This window comes from Hyposmocoma kahamanoa, unplaced genomic scaffold (genome assembly GCF_003589595.1).
Source record: "Hyposmocoma kahamanoa isolate Upper Pololo Valley unplaced genomic scaffold, ASM358959v1 114, whole genome shotgun sequence".
NCBI lineage: Eukaryota > Metazoa > Arthropoda > Insecta > Lepidoptera > Cosmopterigidae > Hyposmocoma > Hyposmocoma kahamanoa.
The window spans coordinates 2,894,883-2,917,003 of NW_020653383.1; the positions used below are offsets into that span (position 1 = coordinate 2,894,883).

General features: G+C 37.1%; 3 protein-coding genes across 4 annotated transcripts in view; 2 read left to right on the plus strand and 1 right to left on the minus strand.

The window, feature by feature from the left end:
- Positions 1-1,926: 1,926 nt before the first annotated feature.
- On the minus strand, positions 1,927-6,924 carry LOC113239698. 2 transcript variants are annotated; one of them, XR_003311207.1, is made up of 5 exons: positions 6,472-6,924; positions 6,233-6,393; positions 4,972-5,184; positions 3,708-3,843; positions 1,927-2,343 (listed from the first exon to the last, which is right to left on the minus strand). XR_003311207.1 is itself a non-coding variant. In XM_026476786.1 (4 exons), exons 1-4 carry the CDS (start codon positions 6,329-6,331, stop codon positions 2,216-2,218), a joined length of 576 nt encoding a protein of 191 aa, XP_026332571.1. In that variant the 5' UTR covers positions 6,332-6,924; the 3' UTR covers positions 1,927-2,215. The 2 variants fall into 2 exon arrangements, 1 of the variants encoding a protein (XP_026332571.1); XM_026476786.1 differs by having other exon boundaries at positions 6,233-6,924.
- A 2,226-nt stretch (positions 6,925-9,150) lies between these two features.
- Positions 9,151-18,642, plus strand: LOC113239673. The gene is made up of 4 exons (XM_026476753.1): positions 9,151-9,372; positions 14,755-14,928; positions 16,487-16,625; positions 17,705-18,642. The coding sequence occupies exons 1-4, from the start codon at positions 9,286-9,288 to the stop codon at positions 17,854-17,856; spliced, it is 552 nt and encodes a 183-aa protein (XP_026332538.1). The 5' UTR covers positions 9,151-9,285; the 3' UTR covers positions 17,857-18,642.
- Positions 18,643-21,423: 2,781 nt separating this feature from the next.
- LOC113239680 overlaps positions 21,424-22,121 on the plus strand; it is a 4,818-nt gene continuing 4,120 nt past the window's right edge. Inside the window, exon 1 of the mRNA XM_026476762.1 lies at positions 21,424-21,799. Coding sequence (XP_026332547.1) covers positions 21,713-21,799 — 87 coding nt within the window. The 5' untranslated portion in view covers positions 21,424-21,712. The remainder of the gene's footprint in view (positions 21,800-22,121) is intronic.

Consider the following 22,121-nt stretch of genomic DNA (forward strand, 5'->3'; position numbering starts at 1 on the left):
GGCCTTACACCAATGGTGCGTATTTACCATGTCTTTCCACTTTCCTTGTCTTAGAAAAATAATTAATAGGCAGCAAGCTATAAATATATCTAAAAGGTGCAAAAAAAGTAGTGATGGATAAGGATTCTTAAACTCATATCCAATTTACAAAGAGTGCATTTGAAGCATTTTTAGCAGTTAAAAAAACATTTTTCAGCAGGGGGTCATAACGCCATGTTAGTTTTTTTTTAAATATACGTGGGCTTTTTACTCGCTTCGCTGCTAATAGGGGAATGGTCTGTACTATGTTGTCAAATGTGTTGGACAACTGAACCAGTGGAAATAGAGGAATTTGGCGCGCCACTGTGAGACCACCGTTCCTACCCGGGATGTACTGTTTAAGATCATCATCATCATTTATCATCAATCCATTTATACACCCCACTGATGGGCACGGGTCTCCTCAGAAACGGGAGTTTAGGCCATAGTCCGCCACGCTGACTTGATGCGGGTTATGTATTTCCCACATTTTCCGTCAGTTGTGCACCTTCTTCGACGTACAGGTTTCATGACGATGTTCTGCTTCACCGAAAATTTCAAATTAAATTTCGCACATAAATTCCGAAAACTCGGCCCTCTGCTGGAGAGGCGATAGGTCAAACCATTCATCATAGTAATACCTTAAGATTGTCATGTGTCATTTCCAAGGGTGAGAGCCTGGTGACTTGTAGTACCTACAGGCGTTAAGCCTTTAACAAGCACCAGCTCCCAAAAATAAGTTATTGTATGTATCTTAAATTACTAAGAACAATATGTAGGTACGTATTTTTGTGGAGGAATAAATGTTATTATTATTATTATTATTATCATCATCATATCAGCCGGAGGACGTCCATTGCTGAACATAGGCCTCCTCCAAAGATTTCCAGACCAGCCGATCGGGCGCACGTGCATCCATCGGTTACCCGCGGCCCCCATCAGGTCATCCGTCCATCTAGTAGGGGGCCGTCCCACTGAACGCCTTCCGGTTCGTGGTCTCCATTCAAAAACCTTTCTGCCCCAACGGCCGTCAGTTCTACGAGCTATGTGCCCTGCCCACTGCCACTTCAAGTTGCTAATCCTTCGAGCTATGTCGGTGACTGTCGTTCTTCTACGGATCTCCTCATTTCTGATTCGATAAGGTAGAGAAATGCCGAGCATTGCTCACTCCATAGCTTGTTGAGTGACTTTGAGCTTTTTTATGAGGCCCATTGTAAGTGACCACGTCTCAGAGTCGTAAGTCATCGCTGGCAACACGCACTGCTCGGACACTTTTGTCTTCAAGGTCAAACCATTGAGGCTCATTTATTCGACACGATTTTCATCGCGCTCACCTCGCGAGGTCGCACAGCAGAATCCGCGCTGCCGCCGCGCAGCGACCGCGTGCGTATGTCACGGCAAAATACGCTCTATCTGGTTAGCTTTTACGATGTCTTAAATGAGCGTCCCGGCCACACCGGCAAGACTGGCTTGAATTTTGTCTACGCAGCGGCCCGCGCGGCGGACGCGCGGTTGTATTATTCAGGGGAATTTAAATGTTGTTGCCTAGTAAACAGAATTCAGGTTCGCCATCAATGTACGTGAAGGCATGGTAACTGGGCGGACACCATGCTTATACGCTACCACGGCTGTCTGAAATCAGTGATGCATAAACCAAATCTGCACAGAGTAAATTGAAAACAGAGTCATCTAGTTTTGCACCAAAAACAAGATGTAAATGATATTTATTATTTAATGTGTACTTTTTTATACTCGATTGTATAGTTTGGAATAAAAAGGTAAACGAAAAAGACTAAGTTTAATGTTATAATAAACGCTCGTTGTTAGCAAAAACATTTCAATTGAACTTTAAAAAAAATTAAACTATAAATAAGAATACCTAAATCAACCTATCAAGAATAATAAAAAGTGTACTAACACAAAAAGCACAAAGTATGTTATAAATAGTAAAAACACAAATTAAAAAATAAACTTACATAAAAAAATACAAAATATAACATTTAAAAATCATACAATACAAGAATTAAGCACAAGTAGAAATTGTAGTGGGCCGGTTTTCTCACCTAAGCTTGATAAACAAATAAAATCTCTACTTCAGAGTTCTTGAGATGAGAACACGTACATAAAGGGAGCGGCTGTCCACGATGTGATTCAATCCGTGTTGCCCTTATTTGTTGTCGCGTTTAGTCTCCAGATGTCAGTACACAAGACTTAAAAATTTTTCTGTGATAGCTTTTCTGTCAATGGGTTTCTTCCGTAGGTGCTCTTCTAATAATTTTATTTTATACTGACTAAGTACCACCATACAAAAGTACAATTCAATTACTGAAATCAAAGTTTATTAAATTAAATAAATTCTAAACTCGTAGGTTTCTTTGTATATTATTTTATTATCACATGAAACCATGTAGTGAAATTTTATAACTCTACTATAGAAGCATATTTATCGGATAATTTCGTTTCCTCTCTCCTGAAAAGTCACGTTGCAAATATGGCCTTAAAACACCTAGGTTGAGAAGGTATGAATGGAATCGCTAAACTGGTTCACTCGCGGCTGATTCAGCCAGTGAAAAATTGTTGAAAAAAGTGTACATGTGTACCCTGAAGTATTTATTAATTAATATTCAACATTTTCATTGATTTATGGTAGATATGCATTTAAACAAGCTATAGAAAATATTTTTGTCGTAAATAGGTAAACAGACATTCAGATAACTTGATAATCAAGTTATTACCGCCGTCTACAAATGTTTACTGTACCAAAGAAGGATGCTTACTAATTTTGATCCTCAATGAGATTATAAGATCTCAAATGTCCTGTTTTTGTGATTGCGATGGCTGTCTCTACCCTTCATTCATTCTCTCTCTCACACCGTTCATTCCGGTGCAACACAGCATTGCAGCTTTGCGGTAGAAATAGGTAGTTTAGTAAGAATAGAGCTCCTTGAGAAAGGTTCATCCAGGGAAGTACTGCCACACTATCCATTTCTGCCGCCCAGCAGTAGTGACCATTAATGCGTTTCAGTTTTGAAGGGTAAGGGTGCTGGTGAAATTACAGGCCATGTTGAATTAGGCAAGCTGAAGTTTTCTTTAGTAGCAGTAGAGTTCCTTGTGAAAAAGTTTATGTAGGGAAGTATTGCCTCGTTGCCTATTTCTGCCTTCATATCTTTTATCGACTTCCGTGATCGAGTGGCCTGTACACCGGTTTTCATGTTGTCGCCATCTCTGAGGTCTCGAGTTCGATCCCCGGCCAGTTCAATGTAGAAAAACTTTTGTATATTGTCTCGGGTCTGGGTGTTTGTGGTACCGCCCTTGTTTACAATTTTCATAACCAAGCGCTTTAGTTACTTACTTACGTTAACGTGTGTGATGTTGTCTAATGTTTATTTAATATTTCAACCAGTAATGTGAGCATTACTGCGTTCCAGTTTTGAAGGGTAACTGGTGAAAATACAGTTGCCAACTTATGTCTCAGGGTGACGAGCACAGTGGCAGTACCCCTCAGAACTTTGCGTGACATTGCAAAAACTATGGATAAGCGCGTCGCTTACCACCCAGATGCGTGACATGTTCGTCCCGTCACTTCGTATCATGAAAAAATAAACTAGTGGACATAATAATATGTTTTCTAACACGTCTCAAAATCCGTAGCCAGCAGTAAATGAAAAATAGTTCTTAGAGGTACTTACTGACTGACAGCAGCATAAGGAGATACCAGCCGAGCAAAGGCCTGTGTTGTACACAGAGGATTATCAAGCAACTGGTTTCAACCAACCACGTGGATGTTCGACAAGTTATAAAATACTCGTAGTGGTACAATTTGTTCTGTAACATTTAATTACGACTAATTACTAATTTATAGAAGTATGTAATAATATGTATAATATCGGTTATAAATATGTATCACGAGCATATTCCATGTGTTGTATATTACTATATATTTAATACACAGCAATATGTATGTATGTTATATAGTATGTTTCATGAAGTTCGTTTAAGTATACATTCGTTTCGATTTATACACCATTTAGTTGCTTTTCTTTACTTTCACCATTAACTGGCCTACAATTTATGTTCTTTTGTGTTATACCTTGTATATATGTTAAATAGTAAATGTTTATTTCTACTTGTATTTGTGCTGAATAAACGTTTTATCTATCTATCATATGTCAAAAATGCATTTCGTCGCCTTACTTTCTCAAACTCGTATCTTAAAGCACAAAGTAACTGAAATGCACAAAATGCTTTGTAGGTATGTACAAATTTTGCAGTCTGATTTCACATCACATTTCCTTCATATTCACACACTGGCTTTTACTTATTCTTAAAGAAATGCATCCAAATTAACATCCTTGATAAGAAATTTAAAATAAATACAAAGGTTTGCCGTCTCCCGAATAATCATTATTTATAAGATCAGTGTTTGAGATAGTAAGACATCGACTTGTCATAAAAATAATACGAACATTTAAGTATAGTTGGCGAAATATTATTTGCATCGATTCGTCTTTAAAGTACAATAGGACAAAAGAGTGAACCGTCTCGGTAACGCACGTGGCATCTGTATAGTGCAAGCAAACTAGTTAAATACTTTTGCGCATTGGCACTTAATTCTAAAGTTGATAATCTTTATGCGTAAATGACTTGTTCAATTTGTAAGAAAACAGTCGGCAGTCGATATTGTACTGTTAAAAAAAAACGAAATTTGAGTAAAGAAATAATTGAAAACTAAAATTCCGTAAAGCAAATGTTAATGGTTTTATTACCCTATTGTAATAGAAAGGACAAGCCGTTCCTAGAGATAACATTCATCGGTGCAAATCATATTTCTTCAACTATACTAAAAGTTATCTACTAATTCCGTTCGAAGAATCGTTGAATCTGTTCGTAGAAACTTTAGATGCGACCTTATTACACCAAGATTGCGTAATGCAAAAGAAAAACTATACTAACATACAATATGGCCAAAGTTAAATGCATGCAAAATATAAGCAGAAAGGACTCAGCAATTATTAAAACTTGATAGCTGAAGAACAGGCAATAAACAGTGGCAGGATCGAGGGACGTCGTAGAATTTGCCACTATTCTTCCCATTGCTGATGATGGAGAGACCAGAGTCTCTAACATGGCTATTACTGTGAATAGTATAAAGAGAGACGTACGGGCCTGTTGGAAAAAAATAGAACTATAAAATTACCTAAGACATTAATCATAGCTCAGTGAAACATAACTTAGATATGATTTGTCATTGATAAAATATGGACAATATTATAGACTACGTCATAAACACATCATTCGTCGTATTTTAGAAGCAGGAGTTCGTCCAGGGGAGTACTGCCACCTTAGCTATTTTTGCCACCAAGCAGTAATAAGAGCATTATTGCGTTCCGGTTTTGAAGGGTGCTGGTGAAATTACAGACACATGAGACTTGCCTACTTATATCTAGGGTGATGGGCGTGGAGATGGTGTCCTCTGTTCTTTGCGATTTGAAGCTCACAGTGGCATTGCAACTGCAGTGACGGGCGTGTCGCTTGCCACCAGGCGCACAACTTGTTCGTCTCATCGTCATTTGGCATAAAATTAGGAAAAGTAGTTCCATACAAAAAGTCTCACTGTTAGGCACAGGTCTCTTTGTGTGCGTTTAGACCATAGTCCGTTTCGCTAGCCCCATGTGGAAACTTTAAACATTTTGCAAGGGCAGCGGAATTTTTTGACGTGCAAGTTACATCACGTTTTCCTTCGCCGTTAACGAGAAAGATATAAGATATTCGTATATAACGAAACTCTCAACAAATTTACGAAGCAATAAAAATGGAAATAAGGATTAAGACTTCTAGGAGTCTGTTAATTATACGTAACTTAAAAATTTTAGTCATAGGATACGTGCCTCTCGGGCATTGTTTTTTTATGATAGTAAGTGTTGATGAACAAACCGTGTGGCAGGTGGTAAGCGACACGCTTGTCTGTAACAGTTGCAGTGCCACTCAAAAGCTTTAAATCGCTAAGATCTGATGAGGGGCACTGCCCCTGCGCCCGTCATCCTGCGACATAACTTACATGTGGCTGTAATTTCACTAGCACACTTACCCTTCAAAATCTTCTTCAAAAGTTCTTATATTATGGGCAGCTTATCAGAACTTCTATTACAGTAACTATCGATTGCTAAAATTTAAGCCTACTCAGTACAATAAAAAGAATAAATTAAATATTTACGGAAGTATATAAGAGATTCACAATGCATCCCGTTCGCAAAGAGAAGAATAACAAGAACTTCGTCACCGCAGGAAACGTCACGAACAGATCTGTACACATTTTGTATCTTGAGGGATTCTTTATTTTGAAGTGAATGTAGCAGAAAGCAACTAAGCAACTTCCTGTGTGATAAATTGTATCTTTATTGCGATTATTGCGAGTGTGGCGCTCGAATGATAACTCTTTCCTTAGGTACCTACACTTTATGTTGTCACAGTAGTGGATTTGGTAGTTCTTTCAAGTCAACAAAACGGAGAAATGGCTATTCATTATAGCTGACAACAAACTGTTCTGAGCGCAATCAAATCAACATTGATACAAAGTTTAATGGCTGACAATGTCGGATTTTCTCTGTAGCTTTGTTAAAAACTCGGGTACAAAATACATGCCGGGAATCAGACGTGAGATACAATAATTCGTTTATTTTTAGTTGAAAATGTTGTGTAGGTATATAACAACATGTTCGTATTAAAACAGTATATTCGAAAATGATGTTGATGTCGTCACTATTGAATCATGAATCAGCGACGGATAGTTAGGAAAATATAGTTTCCGCTCGCTGTGATACCAAATGTTACAATCATAACACGGCTAGCGTTTAAATCGTAGCTAACGTGAGCAATTTTAGACAAAAAAAACACGTGTCACAATGCGGCGTTTGTTACGAAAAAGGTTAGAAACCTATTATAAAAATAAATACGGGAAACCAACGCGAATCCACTTACGTAAATATTTTATAAATTAGGTATAAGCGTTTTTAGATACCTACTTAATGTATGATGTGAGTAAATGATAAATGCTGTCAAAGTGATGTGTACATTGTTTATAAATCTGTAAAAGTGATGTCATTTTCAATTTTACTAAAGTGAAGACAATATGTATTAACGTAAAATCTTCTTGCAACAATTACCTTCTTTTTTATCATTATAATGATTTTATCATTATATTTGCAATATTTATTTAATTTTTTTGTGAAAGTATTCCACTGGTTTATTGTTATTAATCTTGTACTAAGATCGAACAAAGTCAAGAATTTTTTATACATAAACAAGTAGAAACACCCAACCGAATCTGAATAAATTAGGGATACTCTGATGTATTCGGGTTCCACTCCCTCACCTTAATATTCCTGGATACTTGTATTTCAGATGACATGTTATGTCGATAGCTGCTACACTTCCAAGTAATACGTGGAATTTATTTCCATAAGTAAATAAATAATAAAGCAAGCAAACTAAGTTAACATAATGCGGAAAGTCCAAAATAAACAAAACCACCATTTATTTTCATATCAGTATTTCCCAGAATTTAAAACTCTATTCGTAATTTCATTATCTCGTAATTTCATTATCGTGTCAATACAGTGATTTAATTATGCACTTTTATCATCTGTTTATTAAATTCGTTGTTTTGTTAAAATGTAACAAACAAAATAACGATATTTTGTTTAAAACTCGCTTTTATATACTATCTACGCAAAATATTATACAGGACGAGAATCTGTAGCATAAAATCTAGACTTGATAAGTATCTACCAAAGTAATTTAGGATGAAATCTATCTGAAATACAGATTCTTAGAGTTGTTAAAGACATTTCGAATGGCATGATTTAGAATCACATATTCTTACATTTACTGTAGATGTTGTTTAGATTGTAGAGATTAGAAAGTAAACAAAGATTACCGAGGTTCAAGAGTTATGTAAATTTTATATCAATTACTAATAACGGGTTCATGTACCACCGGAGCATAAAAATTATGCCAGATATTTATATATTGCCTGGACTACCTTTTTTTTCGTTCGTAAGTAAGTTAAGAGATAAAAGTATAAGTGGTCTTCAAAATAATAAAATAAAATAATTATTTTGTTATGTAAAAACAGACCTCAAACGCTTGTGGAATTACATCTACTTGTCAAATTTTACTGAAATCAGTTAACGGAAAGTGGGTGAAATTCAATAATCCGCACTCATCCCCTAATTTGCCACCCTTAGAGGTGGAATATTTTCTTTAAATTTAAATGGAACCACTACTGAGGTACGCCCTTTCTAACAAAAAAAGAATCATCCAAGTCGTTTCACAAACATTGGAGTAATCGCATAACATGTACACGAAAATGCATTTTAATAGCAGTAGAAGTCCTTGTGAAAGAATCCGTCCAGGGAAGTACACTGTCACCTTACCTGTTTTTGCTACCTAGCCAGTAATGTCCACATTACTGTGTTCCAGTTTTGAATGGTAAGGGTGCTGGTGATGAGTGGGATTACAGGCACATGGGACTTGTCAACTTGTCTCAGGGTGACGGGCGCAGTGGTAGTGCCCCCCAGATTTTTGCAATATAAAGCTCTGAGTGGCACTGTAACTGTTATGAACAGGCGTGTTGCTTACCATCAGGCACACCATTTGTTCGTCCCGTCACTTGATGTCATAAATATAAAAAAAAATGTTAGGATGACGGGTGCAGTGACAGTGCCTCTAAGATATTTGTGATTTAAAGCTCTGAGTGGCACAGCAACTGTTATGACTAGGCGTGTCGCTTACCACCAGGCGCACGGCTTGTTCGTCCCGTCACTTGGTATTATATATAAAAAAACTGAGAACCTCCTCCTTTGTTTGAAAGCGGTTATAATCATATTGTCTTTAGATAAGCGGATTGCTTTGAGAAAATCGAGCAAAATAAAAAATACGTTGCTACTAAAACGATAATTATTGATCTTAAATTAAAGAACAATATTAACTATAATTTGCAAACACATTATTACGTTAAACTCACACATCTATAGGAATAGACCAGACACGCAATCCCATTAATCTTCCTACACCCTGTATACAATGGATACATTAGATAAATGGTCGCAAATGGGCGAAACGGACAGTCCTGTTGTTCGCACCAACGAGGCGTCCCGTCCACTCTTGCGCATCCTATAAATTTATTTATTTCAATCTTGATTAATTTAAAAAATACATTTGTTACATTGAATTACTTTCTGTTTCTTAATTTATATTAGTGCCAAAATGTACTGCGATATTCCTGATTTTGGACGGTGTTGCCTCTGCCTGCCGTTGAGAAAGGGGATCTTGATATTTGGATATATTAATGTGGTAAGTACAAGTCGATTCGGGAAGTTGGTTTACAATTTTTAACTATAACACTTTTGATATATTTCAAATATTGTCTTTTTAACCATTGTTAGTTAAGTTAGTAGACACCATTTGTAAATGTTAGATACGTTAGCGGTATTATGAAAAAAGATTGCATATGGATAATATGAGATTGTAAACAAATACTGGTATTAGTGTGTGCAAGTAGGAAACCTATTTCCGAAGGAAATAAATTGAGAGAGAGAGAGAGCGTGAGCATGTTTCTAGAAATGCTACCAAAAAATAACCTTTGATAGTCGATTTTTTCTAGAGATAACTTTAAATTTAAATTAATGTCCGTTTATTTTTACTCGTTACATAAACAATAAATAGTATAAATTTCAAATACAATTATGTGTTTATAGAAACGGATACTAGCTTCTGTACCTACGCAAAGAGAACTGTTTAACGGAGTATCACTTATTAAACTTAGGGTAAGGAGCATTATGGAAAATGCTTATCTTTATTTGTTATTTTAAGTGAATTCTTGGAAATGCAACGTAGAAAGTACATTATATATTACTTAATTACATGAAATTATTTGAAATAACATGTACATGAACAGGCTAAGAAAGCCGATTGAAAGAGGAAATTTCATTTTCATATGAACTGCAGCACTTGCTAACATAGAGCAGATCTCTTCACAGATATCAATGAATCTTCTCCAATACATAGAAAGAGTTTTACGGAATTTTCTTAACACAAAACAAAAGTGAAGAATTATTGAGAAAGAGCGCTTTGCATTACGCGTAAATCGATAACCTTATGACTTTGCTTCTCGGTCACGGCCGATATACAAGTTTTTTACTTTATGGCGAAGTGTAGTTATCTACTAGATATTGATATCAGTAGAAGAACGTGGAAATGATTGTTTTTTTTTATATATAATATCAAGTGACGAGACTAACAAGTCGTAAGCTACACGCCTGTCCATAACAGTTACAGTGCCACTCAAAGCTTTAAATCGCAAAGATCTGTGGGGCACTGCCACTGCGCCCGTCACCCTCAGGCATACGTTGACAAGTCCCATGTGCCAGTAATTTCACCAGCATCCTTACCGTTCAAAACCGGAACCGTCAATATGCACAATCATGAACCATTGATGTTTTTTTCATGAAGGTTTTGGGGGTTAAGTAGCTCGCGTCCGTAGGCTGTACCCTCGAGATGCTACACGTGACCCCTGGGTGGTGCCAAATAAGCTACAAATTCTGGTCGTGTCTGGTGACTACCCTCTGGGCGAAGCCTAGCCGCCAAACAGTTATGGCTGTGTTCCGGCTTGACGCCCAGAGTAGCCGCTCTAGAGTGAAGGGTTTGTACAGTTACACTGCACTGATTTAGTTGATCTCGGGGCTCCCTTGTTGTTGCGCTGGGAACCTAGACGCAGAGGGTAGCGGGATACGCAGCACGGTGCTCCGCTGGCCGATCGCAGGTAGTAGGGGGCCCAATTAGCTTATTAGCTTCCAGTGAAAGGCTGCCCCGCCAACTCGTACTCCATCGTGCCGGTTGGCGATCGGATGAAATTGAGGAAGGCTAAACAGCGGATGCACGTCCTTTCACTTAAAGTGCACCTCTCAAACATCCGAGGTCTGCACTCACTCACATCTGTCCACCACCATCTTGAGACTGAAAGGCCTTACATGCTCTTCCTCACGAAGACCCAAATTAGATGTCCTTCCGACACAGCGTACCTGCATTACCCAGGTTACATTCTGGAGCACAAATTTAAGCAGCGCGCTGGTACCTGCGTTTACGCTCGTGATGACATCTGTTCTAAACGTCTCCGTGACCTTGAAGACCCCGATCTGTCTGTAATGTGGGTTTTGGTGGACACTGGACTGGAACAAATTGTCTAAGCCAGTGTGTACCGGTCGCATTCTGGAGACCCGGAGACGACTAGGCTGTTCAACTATCTCTGCAGCTCAGCGGAAACAGTCCAACAACGGTATCCTACAGCGCAAATTGTCTTTTTGGGGGACTGCCCATCACCAGGAATGGGTGTTCCCATAACAAAAAACCGACCACGCTGAAAGAGAGGCGCGGGCATGTGCTCTATCACTAGGCCTCACCCAGCTGGTGAGGATACCGAACGTTGACGACCACCCAGCCAATTGCCTGGATCTTCTGCTGACAACCGATCCAAACCGCTATCAAGTATCGGTCCCGTCCCCACTAGGGACATCCGATCACTGTCTGGTGAAATCTGTATCTGTCTACTCCTCACCCGATCTCAGTACGAGAAGTACTAGGAGGATGTGGCGATACAAGTCAGCAGATTGGGATGCGATGCGGCATTTCTTTGCATCTTATCCCTGGCGGCAGCTGTGCTTATCTTCTGACGATCCGACGTGCTGCGCGTCTGCCGTCTCTGAGGTGATTATTCGGGCTAAGGAATACTTTATTCCGTATTTCGAAGTCTCCTCCAGTGGCAAAGCTCGCCCTTGGTTTCACACTGAGTGTGCTTCTGCGGAAACGCTTAAGCAATCTGCGTACCACGCTTGGGCTGATGCACGAGATCGCAAAGCACCGGAAACCCTCCGTCTGAAGAAAGCCAAATAAAGCCGCTAGATCCTGCAAAAAAGCGATACGGAAAGCTCGCTTTGACCATATTAGTCGTATTGACGCCAGGTTAGCTTCATACCCTTCAGGGAGTAAAGCATTCTGGTCGCTCGCAAAATCGGTCGAAGAAAATTTCTGCAGGTCATCCCTCCCGCCTTTAATGAGAGCTGACGGATCGCTGGCTCACACCGCTGAAGAGAAAGCAAATCTTTTTGTTTCTCTATTTCCTTTCAACTCCCGTCTTGACGCTACTTTGCAAACACCACCTACACTACCTCGCTGTGACTCGGAAATGCCCGAGATGACTATCCGTCAAAAAGAGGTGTTGAAAACTTTACGCAAATTAGACGTCAACAAAGCGAGTGGCCTTGACGGAATCCCAACGATTGTCCTGCGGAACTGTGCACTCAAGTTGTCTCCGGTGTTGACTTGCCTGTATCGTCTCTCTATGAAGCTGAAGCTTGCAAATGTATAGCCTGTACCCAAGAAAGGTAATACCGACCCATCTAATTATCGACTTATCGCAATCACCTCCATACTCTGTAAGACTATGGAGCGCGTATTGAATAGACGTCTCCTTGGATACCTCGAAAATAACGATCTCCTCAGTGATCGACAGTATTTTCGCCGTGATCGATCTACTGGGGATCTTCTTGCGTATGCCACACATTTATGAGGTCAGGCTCTCGAGAAACGCGGTGAGTCGCTTGCCGTGTCTCTCGATATATCAAAGGCCTTTGATATGGTTTGGCACGATAGCCTGTTAAACAAGCTTCCAGTTTACAGAATTCCTGTTGGCTTTTGCACATGGATAGGCGATTTTCTGAAGGATAGGTCAATCCGTGTAGTTGTAGATGGTTACTCGTCAGCTCCTCATGGTATAATTGCCGGTGTACCTCAGGGATCTGTCCTCTCCGCCACTCTATTCTTGCTGCATATCAACGACCTGCTGCTGATGCCCGGTATCTTTGGGTACGCAGACGACAGCACAGTGGTAGAGAATTATGTGCCAGACGCCCGAGACAACAGCGAAGAGATCCAGAGTAAGCGAGAGGCGATGGTCACCCGGTTGAACCTGAGTCTGAAAGCGGCTTCCGACTGGGGAGATGCTAACAGAGTCAGGTTTAATGCGGCTAAAACACAGGCGTGTCTTTTCACATCAAAACGAAGTCCCCTACACCTTACTCTGACTTTCCGAGATGTATCCGTGCCTATAGGGGACCGCCTTGAGCTACTTGGTCTGGACTTATCATCCAACATCAACTTTGGGTGATACATCGAGTGCTTGGCAAAAACTGCTGCTAGAAAACTAGGCATACTTTACAAGGTCAGGCGGTACTTCACACCTGAACAGCTTTTATGTCTGTATAAAGCACAAGTTCGTTCGTGTATGGAGTACTGCTGCCACCTTTGAGACGGCTCTGCCCATTACCAGTTAGCTGCCTTGGACTCAGTGCAACGAAAAGCAAAGAGACTTATTAATAATAATTCTCTTGTGGATTCGAAGCTACAAAATCTCGAAAATCGCAGAAAAGTAGCCTGCTTGTCGGTTTTCTATCAGATACATTTCGGGGAGTGTGCGCAGGAAGTTTTCAATTTAGTTCCACCCTCACCGTTCCTCTTTCGGTCGACTAGAAGGTCCGGAGCACTCCATTCTTATGTCGTTGATATTCCACCTGTTCGCACTAAGCGCTTTGCTTCCTCCTTTCTGATGCGTACGGCAAAGGAATGGAATGCTCTACCATCTGTATTTCCCGATAAGTACAATTTGGGGCTATTCAAGACAAGAGTGAATAGGCATTTCTTAGGCAAACGCGTCCTATCGTCGGTCACATCGTCGCTTAACATCAGGTGACATTGTGGCCAAGCGTGTGTCTAATTTTTTTTGTTAAGTTTTTTCGTCGCTCCGTCCGTATATTATATATAGTTCCGTAATGATAGTTCCTTGGTAGCTCTATCGATATCAAAGTACAGTTTACATCAAAGCAATTGCAACTCAATAGTATACACTTGTGGCCAAGCCTTAGAGAAATGAGAATGCTGAAGTTACGATCCACAAGATTTATTGAAAGAGATTATAAAAGAAGAAAACGAAAGCTTCAACAAATAATAAAACGATAATGACAAATAATTTCAGTAAAGAGTACTAAAAAACTTACCCCAAAAGTCATTCATCTCCTAGTTAGCCACCCTTAGAGGTGGAATATTTTCTTCAAATTTAAATGAGACTACTACACTCTTTACCCCTTTCCAACTAAAAAAGAATCCTCAGAATCGGCTCGCCAATGCTGGAGTTATCACGTAACATACATACAAAAAACACAAAGTTAAATTGAGAACCTTCTCCTTTTTTAAAGTCTGTTAAAAAGAACAATTATTATTAAACTCTCCCTATAAAACTAAATTACACAATACACAATACTCACCTCAAAAGGGCCTATGTAACTACATAATTTTATTAGTAATCGACGTGAGGTTTGACAATATGGAAATGAAGGGGATTTGTTATTTTTGGGTAAAGAATTTTGATAGGAGTGACAACGGATAGAACAAACGTAAGAATAGTGAAAGAAAAGGGAATTCAAGAACGATTCAAAATTCTAAATAAATAATTGTGATGATAATGAAGGAGGTCAGCATCGTCACACACTATTTTCATTCCTGACTTTTCCTGTTTTAAAAATTAGCACGTCAAATAACTTTATTAACCTCATATAGTTATTGAGATGGATGATTACTAGATAAAAATATTATAAAAGGTATATCCGATTCTCTGTATTGTTTCAGCTTTACTCAGCGTTCATGGTGGGTCTGTACAGCTACTGGGTGCACCACGGAGACTTGAAACAGAGCTACATAATCTTCCATGGCGTCACCACTGAAACAATGTCCGAGCTAATCTTGTTTATCTTCTGTGTCGATGTTGTCATCAATTGCTTACTTGTTTACGGAGCTCATCAGGTAGGTAAAAAAAAACACTTGTACTGAAAACAAAATGTATGTTCGAAATACTCACTTATGAATTGGTTAGGAACTGACCGCATCTGACACTACGTTCTAGCAGCGGATCTTGTCCGCTGTTTACTTACAGTCGTTTATTTAAAAAATGAAGAACGACAAGTTCGGAACAGTTTTCCTTTTTGGAATATTTGTCAAAGTTTATTCTTTATGTTCTACCATCGAGTATGTAACCGGAAATAGAGACGAAATGTCATTTAATTTGTTTGAAAACTATTCTGCCTTATCATTACGATGACAACTGCGCTCCGATTGGCCTTCATTGACGGGTGTCGTCAATTGTTTCACTTCAAATCGACCAGTTTGACTTGAGCTTTGCTATAATGGACGAAAATTTTAAAATTACATATTTAGTATTTAATTACCGATGAAATGTGATTCTGTTTGTTTTGCACTTAGATGTTTTGCTGTTTTTCCCACACCACCGAATGGAACAGACCCCCATAGTTAGAGATATTATCTTTATTACAATAAATACAGAATATTTTTGGAATATACGGAGATGTACATATAGGTCAGTTGCTGGCGCTGTACAATTTCACCTTTCTAATTTGTGACTTCAGTGCAAACGAGAGTTGATATTTAAAAGTGATATAAGGCCTATTTGCCTGATGAGTTGCCAGGGATGGATGGCCCTTATTTCGTCTCTATTTCTGGTTATATGTATAGGTACTCGATGTGTTCTACCTATACAGGGTTATTTGTAAAATACTAACAACCTCACACGACAATATTACTATCATCATAAATAACTTCTGTTCCATGCCTTTTAATAATTCGTGAGATTATACTTTCATGCAAAAATAAAAAATAATTAATGGGTCGCTCTAATTGGTGATAACTCTGTACGGTAACAAAAGAAAGCCCCCGCCACCGAAATTCTTTTTTATGAATGACAGCAAGAGGCGTTGCTAAATATAGATTTAAAAAATGCCATGAAGTACAATAAAAACTTAAAAGGGATTTAAGCATTAATTATTTACAGAATTAGGTACAGAAAACTAACCTGAAAATTACCAAAAAGTTTATTTTTAGTAAATTTATTACGTTTTGTAAAAGTCATGGAACAAAAGTGGTTGTTTATGAAGTTGGCATTATAGTCCTGTGAGGTTGTTAGTTTCTTCTAATTGGAATTATACAAAAAACTTTGTATGATTCCAATTAGAAGAAAATGGCTTTTTTAGTATGAAATAGTTATTTATTTTATTGTTTTAAGAAAAAAGTATACAAAAATATTATGCCATTCATTCCTTCTGAACTTACAAAATATCTCATCTACCAAATATCTTACAAAATATAATACAAAATAAATAAAAAAAAAATATATAATACAAAATATCATATCTTACAAAATATAAAAAAAACTTATAACTAAGTATTGTGTTTATCTTTATTTGGAGGCATTACATTTGTACAACAACAGTGAAACACATGTGTTTAATTAGCTAATTAACAGCCTGGAAAAATTTCGACAAACATTCGGCCGCATTTTTGTTTCCAGAAAGTGACAAGTTTCTTGAAGGTGTTCTACTACTATACAATCATGACCTGTATAGCAGCGATAATGCTGGAAATCATAGAAGCAATTTCCTATCCTGCTAGAATAGTGCAGGATCTAATACTTTCCTTTGCTGGACTATGTAAGTATAAAATATCATTTCTATTGTAAGCTCTATCTCTAACCTAGTTAAGTAATTGGCTGTAAGTTTTTATAGCTAATTTTATTACTTGTTACAAAACTAGAAAACAAAGTTTTGTATGTACAAATAAATAAATAAAATAAATTTAATCTCGATACTTTATGACAATTTCAAAGACATACGTGAATATCGGAAATGTCATACAAACATTTATATTCGATGAACAGCCGAATTACTGACGCCGAAAATTTTTGAAGTAGGAAGTATATTGAAGTCAACAAAACCTTCCAAATACTAAACATACTGTTATAGCTTGCTCCTCTTCGCATCAACACGACTTAGAGAAATAAGAAAATATCGCTTAATTGGGTAGAGCATAGTTGTTTGACAAATAAAAACAATTTATGCCCTTTAAAGTTAATATCAATTTTATTTACAATAAATATAGGGTGATGATTGTTCTGTGCTGTGAAAATAACTTTGATATGTCATAATTTTTTTTTAACTCGTGCACTCACATCCACGTACTAGGAAACCTTGTATTGCGGGTGCTTGGCATGGCATGTCCATGGTGGACACACAAATAGGCAACCGCAAATCACACCCAAACTCATGAGACAAATAAATGTAGGTCATACAAATATTTCTGCCGGCCCGGGAATCGACACCGAAATGTCTGCGTGGCAGTCACAGATATAGGAAATAGAGGCAGTTCAAGACAATTAAGTCTATCTTCATCATATTTAAGAGCCAGGCTCCTGTCGGTGTAGCCTCCTCCAATCCTTGTGGTTCATAGCCAGGTTCTTGACCTCTCCATAGCTGCTCACTTTGATATTCTTATTTATTTTTTCACTATAAGGCCATTCTTACTTTTTCTCTCTTTCTCTCTCTCTTTTCCCTATAATTAAGTCTGTACCTTTGACGAATTCATTTACAAATAGGAGACCCAAGGGCTGGCGTCCTTGCGTTTTTTTAATAGCAATACAATTATACAGAACACCACCTTTGGCACAAGGGGCCTACCTTATTCACGACAATAGGATTATAATGTTTATACGACATGAATTCATTATTTTCAGGTATCCAACTATACCTCCTGCTGCTGGTCCGAAGCCTGCTTCGAAAGTTAGAGATCGGAAACCAGCACAACTTCGACAATCAACTTCACAATGTGGTCACAGGAGAAAATACAATCTACAACAATTGCACTGTTATACCTAATGATTCCTAAACTTCGACATTAGAACACCATACGTTAATTAGCGGACATTCATTTGGACTTTAAAACATCATTATCACAAACTATGGCACTCCATTCAACTTTGGCTGTGATTGAAAAAAGAAGAAGTTTAAAATTTGTTAATTTAAGTACACAAGTCAGTTAGTTTTATTAAGCATTTAAGAGTGTATGCACAAATAGAGCAATAACTTAAATTGTGGACTCTCCAAAGACCCGGATGCGGGCAAATTAACTTCCTTCGTCTGAATCATGTTGTTTTTTCGCTTTGTCACAAACTGTACAAGTATAACATTAGTTTAATAACTACATCGTCTATTTTTAAATGCATATATAATTTATGACAAATAATTTTGAATCTCGTTAGTAATTTATGTTTACGTAGGTACCTAATTTATCTGATTACAATTACAATTAGTTAATGTTGTTTCCCGGTAATCGGGTTTGAAAATATTTACTGTACTGTAAATACTTAATTACTCCTTTTAGTTATATGAATTGCTTGAGTTCACTATTTACTTATTTGTTATCTATTTTATTATATTTGTAAGGGAAATAAAGTTACATTTAAGTCAACATTTATTTGCTATGACATTTTTTGAGAGCTTGTTAAGATTTCTTACATAATTACTTAATTTTCTATGGATTTTAGTAGCAACAGCGTTCCTTGTGAACGAGTTCGTTCAGGGAGGTACTATCACGTTATCCATTTCTGCCGCCAAGCAGTAATATGAGCATCTATTGCGTTCCGGTTTTGAAGGGTAAGAGTGTTGGTGAAGTTTACAGGCACATGGCGCACTGGCAATGTCCCTCAGATCTTTGCGATTTAAAACTGAATGGCACTGCAACTGTTTGTTATGAGTAGGCATGTCGCTTTTCACCAGGCGCGCGACTTGTTCGCCCCTTTGCATGATATCATAAAAGAAAGATTGTTTACTCATTACTTAACTACTTATGACGACGCTATGCCTACGTCTAAGTGAAGTGACAACACAATTATGTTGCAAAATGCTTACATCTTAACTTGACAATCTATAGCGATGAAAACCGTATTTTTGAAAGTCGCAGTTTTAGCTAATGATATAAACTAAACTACAAAATGTCATAACGATCTTAAAAAAAATCTAAATTATTCTTATCTAGACAGTGAATCGTCATTTTGTTTTAATGACTTAATCTTATGAGAGTGTATAAATTGGTGTTTGGTAACCGCTTTGGACATACGTTTTTTTTGGGTTGGAAAATACCAGGAAACTATTCTTGTACGCTGACACACCTTCTAGATTTGGAATTAATGTCACATCCTCAATGTTTACGGCGACAATGCCATTCAATTCAACCAAGATCTATTACTTATCCAAAATAATTTATTCCTCTTCTACAGACGGCTGCACATCAAGCTACACATTGACGGATCTTGTTCCGTTGTTACACTGGAGGCGATATTTGGATGAAAGTGCAAAAGCTTGATGTACTATTGACTGTATATAGATATCGTTGATTTCTCCACTGAGAAATATATTTTGTGCTAGTTAGAAAAGAGAACGTAGCATCTCAGCATTAAAGGTAGCATTAAAGGTATTTGAACTGTCGTCTTGTTTATCTACATAATCTCTCTGAAAATGGATGTTTATATCAATATTTTGCATGATCCAGTGATAGTAAAATTTACCATTACCTTACTAACTGCCCTTCAAAGAACTCACGTGCGATATCACAGTAATTAATATTTCTACCTCCAACATGTCGAGCGTTATGGGTCGACTAATGTCTGTTGTAAGGTTTTGAGAATGCCAAAAATAGTTTGCGATGGACAAACACCTTTCTTTTTTAATTTTTTTTGTTGTAACATTTATTCTACCACACAAGAATCGTACTCCAGCTTCTATGATAAATTCAAACTGAGTAGTAGTACAATTTTTCGTCGTTCGGGACAGTGTCGCCAGGGCTCTTGAGATATCTACGCAGAGGGTCAAAAGTTAATAAACGACTTGTCACTTTATTTTTTTTAACAAATGTCATTACAATATCTTATTAGATCGGCATTGACAAAATACTTGGAATTGACGTACAAGTAATTATAACTTTATCCGGATTTGGAATTCTGTACCCTGAATTGACTCCAATCGCATATGACGATTGATGACCCATCGAAGACGAAGCTTAATGCCTATAAAATAAAATGAACGAAAGACTTGGCGTTTGCCTATTTACTTAAAAATAGTAAAAGAAAAATTCACAAAGACTTGGCTGTATGATTTTAAACCTTTGCATTTTCTTTAACGGAAAGAATCTAAAAAACAGCAACAACCACTTACCCGATTTTAAGTATAATATACATGCTGGCCCATTTACAGTAGTACAGTTGTTCTTTGTTGTCATTGTAATAATAAACATTAATTCCGCGAAAATGAATAAATAGTTTAGAAGTTATTATATGGTATTATATATTTGCACTTTTTTGAAATATTTCTACTATTTGATTAGATTAGAATGTTCTAATGTAATCAAATAACAGAAATTTTTCAAAAATTGATTTAACTGACTGAATTGAAGTTCCTGGTAAATTAATTACTACGATGTCGTCTACGTAAAAAAATGTACCATGTAAATGAGCCACCTGTATACTACTTATAATGATTAATTAAAAAATGCTCTCTGAGGACTATATATTCTAAAAATTATCATTTATGACTTTTTAGATAATTTTAACATTGTGACTCTATGCAGCAAAGAGGTTAGCAAAATGCTTCGGAGAACTCAAGCTAAGAGGCCCCCTGACAAACAGGTATAAGGAAAACGAAGGTTAGATGGACAACTCTTCTCTAGAATACATACGAGTCATTCTTTTCTGTAATCCATGCGACTGGTACTACCGACGACAATACTCGTTAGGGTTTATTTGGTAAATAAGATAATGATCCTATGAATAGCACTACGCAGTCATCACGGTACAGTCCAAGTGTAACCACGCAAATGGTTTGATTTTCCTATTTTATAAACGCAAATTGTACTTATAAATAAGTTCCCAGTGTTTAATCTCCAAATTTAAAATCGACTTCATTTGTTTTTTTTTTTGTAATACTACGGAATTTCGAAGAAAACTAGAAGCAAAAACAAAAATATTCGTGAGTGATGCGACATAAACATACGCGTGTAAAACATTATTCTCCCTGTGGTTTCAAAAATAAAATGATGCAATAGTCAGTAATGCTTTTAACTACAAATAGTCATAATTAATAGACCTTCCTCCTTTTTAAAAACAGATTATGCAGTTGCTTTTTATTACTGGATATAATCAACTTAAGTGCATGGATATTCCCAGAGTACAAAAACATTTTTCTCCTCTGTTTTAATTTTTTATTTTTATTGATACAAAGTGACGAGACGAACAAGTCATGCGCCTGGTGGTAAGCGACACTCTTGTTCGTAACAGTTGCAGTATCACTCAGGGCTTTAAATCGCAAAGGCCCCAAGGGGCACCGCTACTTCGCCCGTCGTCACCCTGAAACATAAGCTGACAAGTCCTTTGAGCCTCTAATTTCACCAGCACTCCAACCCTTCAAAACCGGAAAGTAGTAATGTGACCATTATTCTTGGTGGTGGTGGCAGTGCTTCCCTGGATGAACACATTCACAAGAAGCTCTACTGCTACGAAATAATAATAATAATTGAAGCAACTTTGTCTTTCGTTTTTGCATTAATTTACAATTTTTGTTATAAAATATTCATAAAATGTTGAAGATAACAATTTCTTATACGCTAAGGATAGCGACGCACTTTTCAAGTTCGGTGTACATATGCATTCAGTAAGTTTAAGACTCACGCCTAAGCAAATGAAAAATTGAAAATGTTAATAGAAATTCCCGAATTCAGAAGAGCCTGCTTCTGTCTGCCACTACGATATGGTATTATCCTTCTTGGATACTTAAATCTGGTAAGATTTCGGTTTCTACTATGAAAATAGTATTACATATCCCAATACATACTTACATAAATATTATACACGGAATATATCAAATTAATAATATAAATATTTAATAAATAATATTTGTTAATAAATATGTGTAATAAATTTTATTATGTATTATAAAAGAATTTCAATTTCAATATAATAATATAAATAATTTGTTATAAATTTTTTTTTTCAAATTCGCAATGATATGTACCTGTAATAAATCTTAAAGCTTTAGAATAGGACTGGAATTGTTTTAATTTAGTATGTCATCTTACGATTCTTTCAACTTCCTCTACAGACT

What these genes read in the sequence shown, in the direction of transcription:
- LOC113239698 (XM_026476786.1), bottom strand. Translation starts at nt 6,331, where the DNA reads ATGTGTACAGATCTGTTCGTGACGTTTCCTGCGGTGACGAAGTTCTTG. An exon ending in TAACTTTGGCCATATTGTAT is followed by an intron (nt 3,844 to 4,971) that starts GTTAGTATAGTT and finishes TAAATGTTACAG; the next exon opens with AACAAATTGTACCACTACGA. An exon ending in CCTTATGCTGCTGTCAGTCA is followed by an intron (nt 2,344 to 3,707) that starts GTAAGTACCTCT and finishes CTTTGATTTCAG; the next exon opens with TAATTGAATTGTACTTTTGT.
- LOC113239673 (XM_026476753.1), top strand. Translation starts at nt 9,286, where the DNA reads ATGTACTGCGATATTCCTGATTTTGGACGGTGTTGCCTCTGCCTGCCG. An exon ending in TTGTTTACGGAGCTCATCAG is followed by an intron (nt 14,929 to 16,486) that starts GTAGGTAAAAAA and finishes TTTTGTTTCCAG; the next exon opens with AAAGTGACAAGTTTCTTGAA. An exon ending in ACTTTCCTTTGCTGGACTAT is followed by an intron (nt 16,626 to 17,704) that starts GTAAGTATAAAA and finishes CATTATTTTCAG; the next exon opens with GTATCCAACTATACCTCCTG.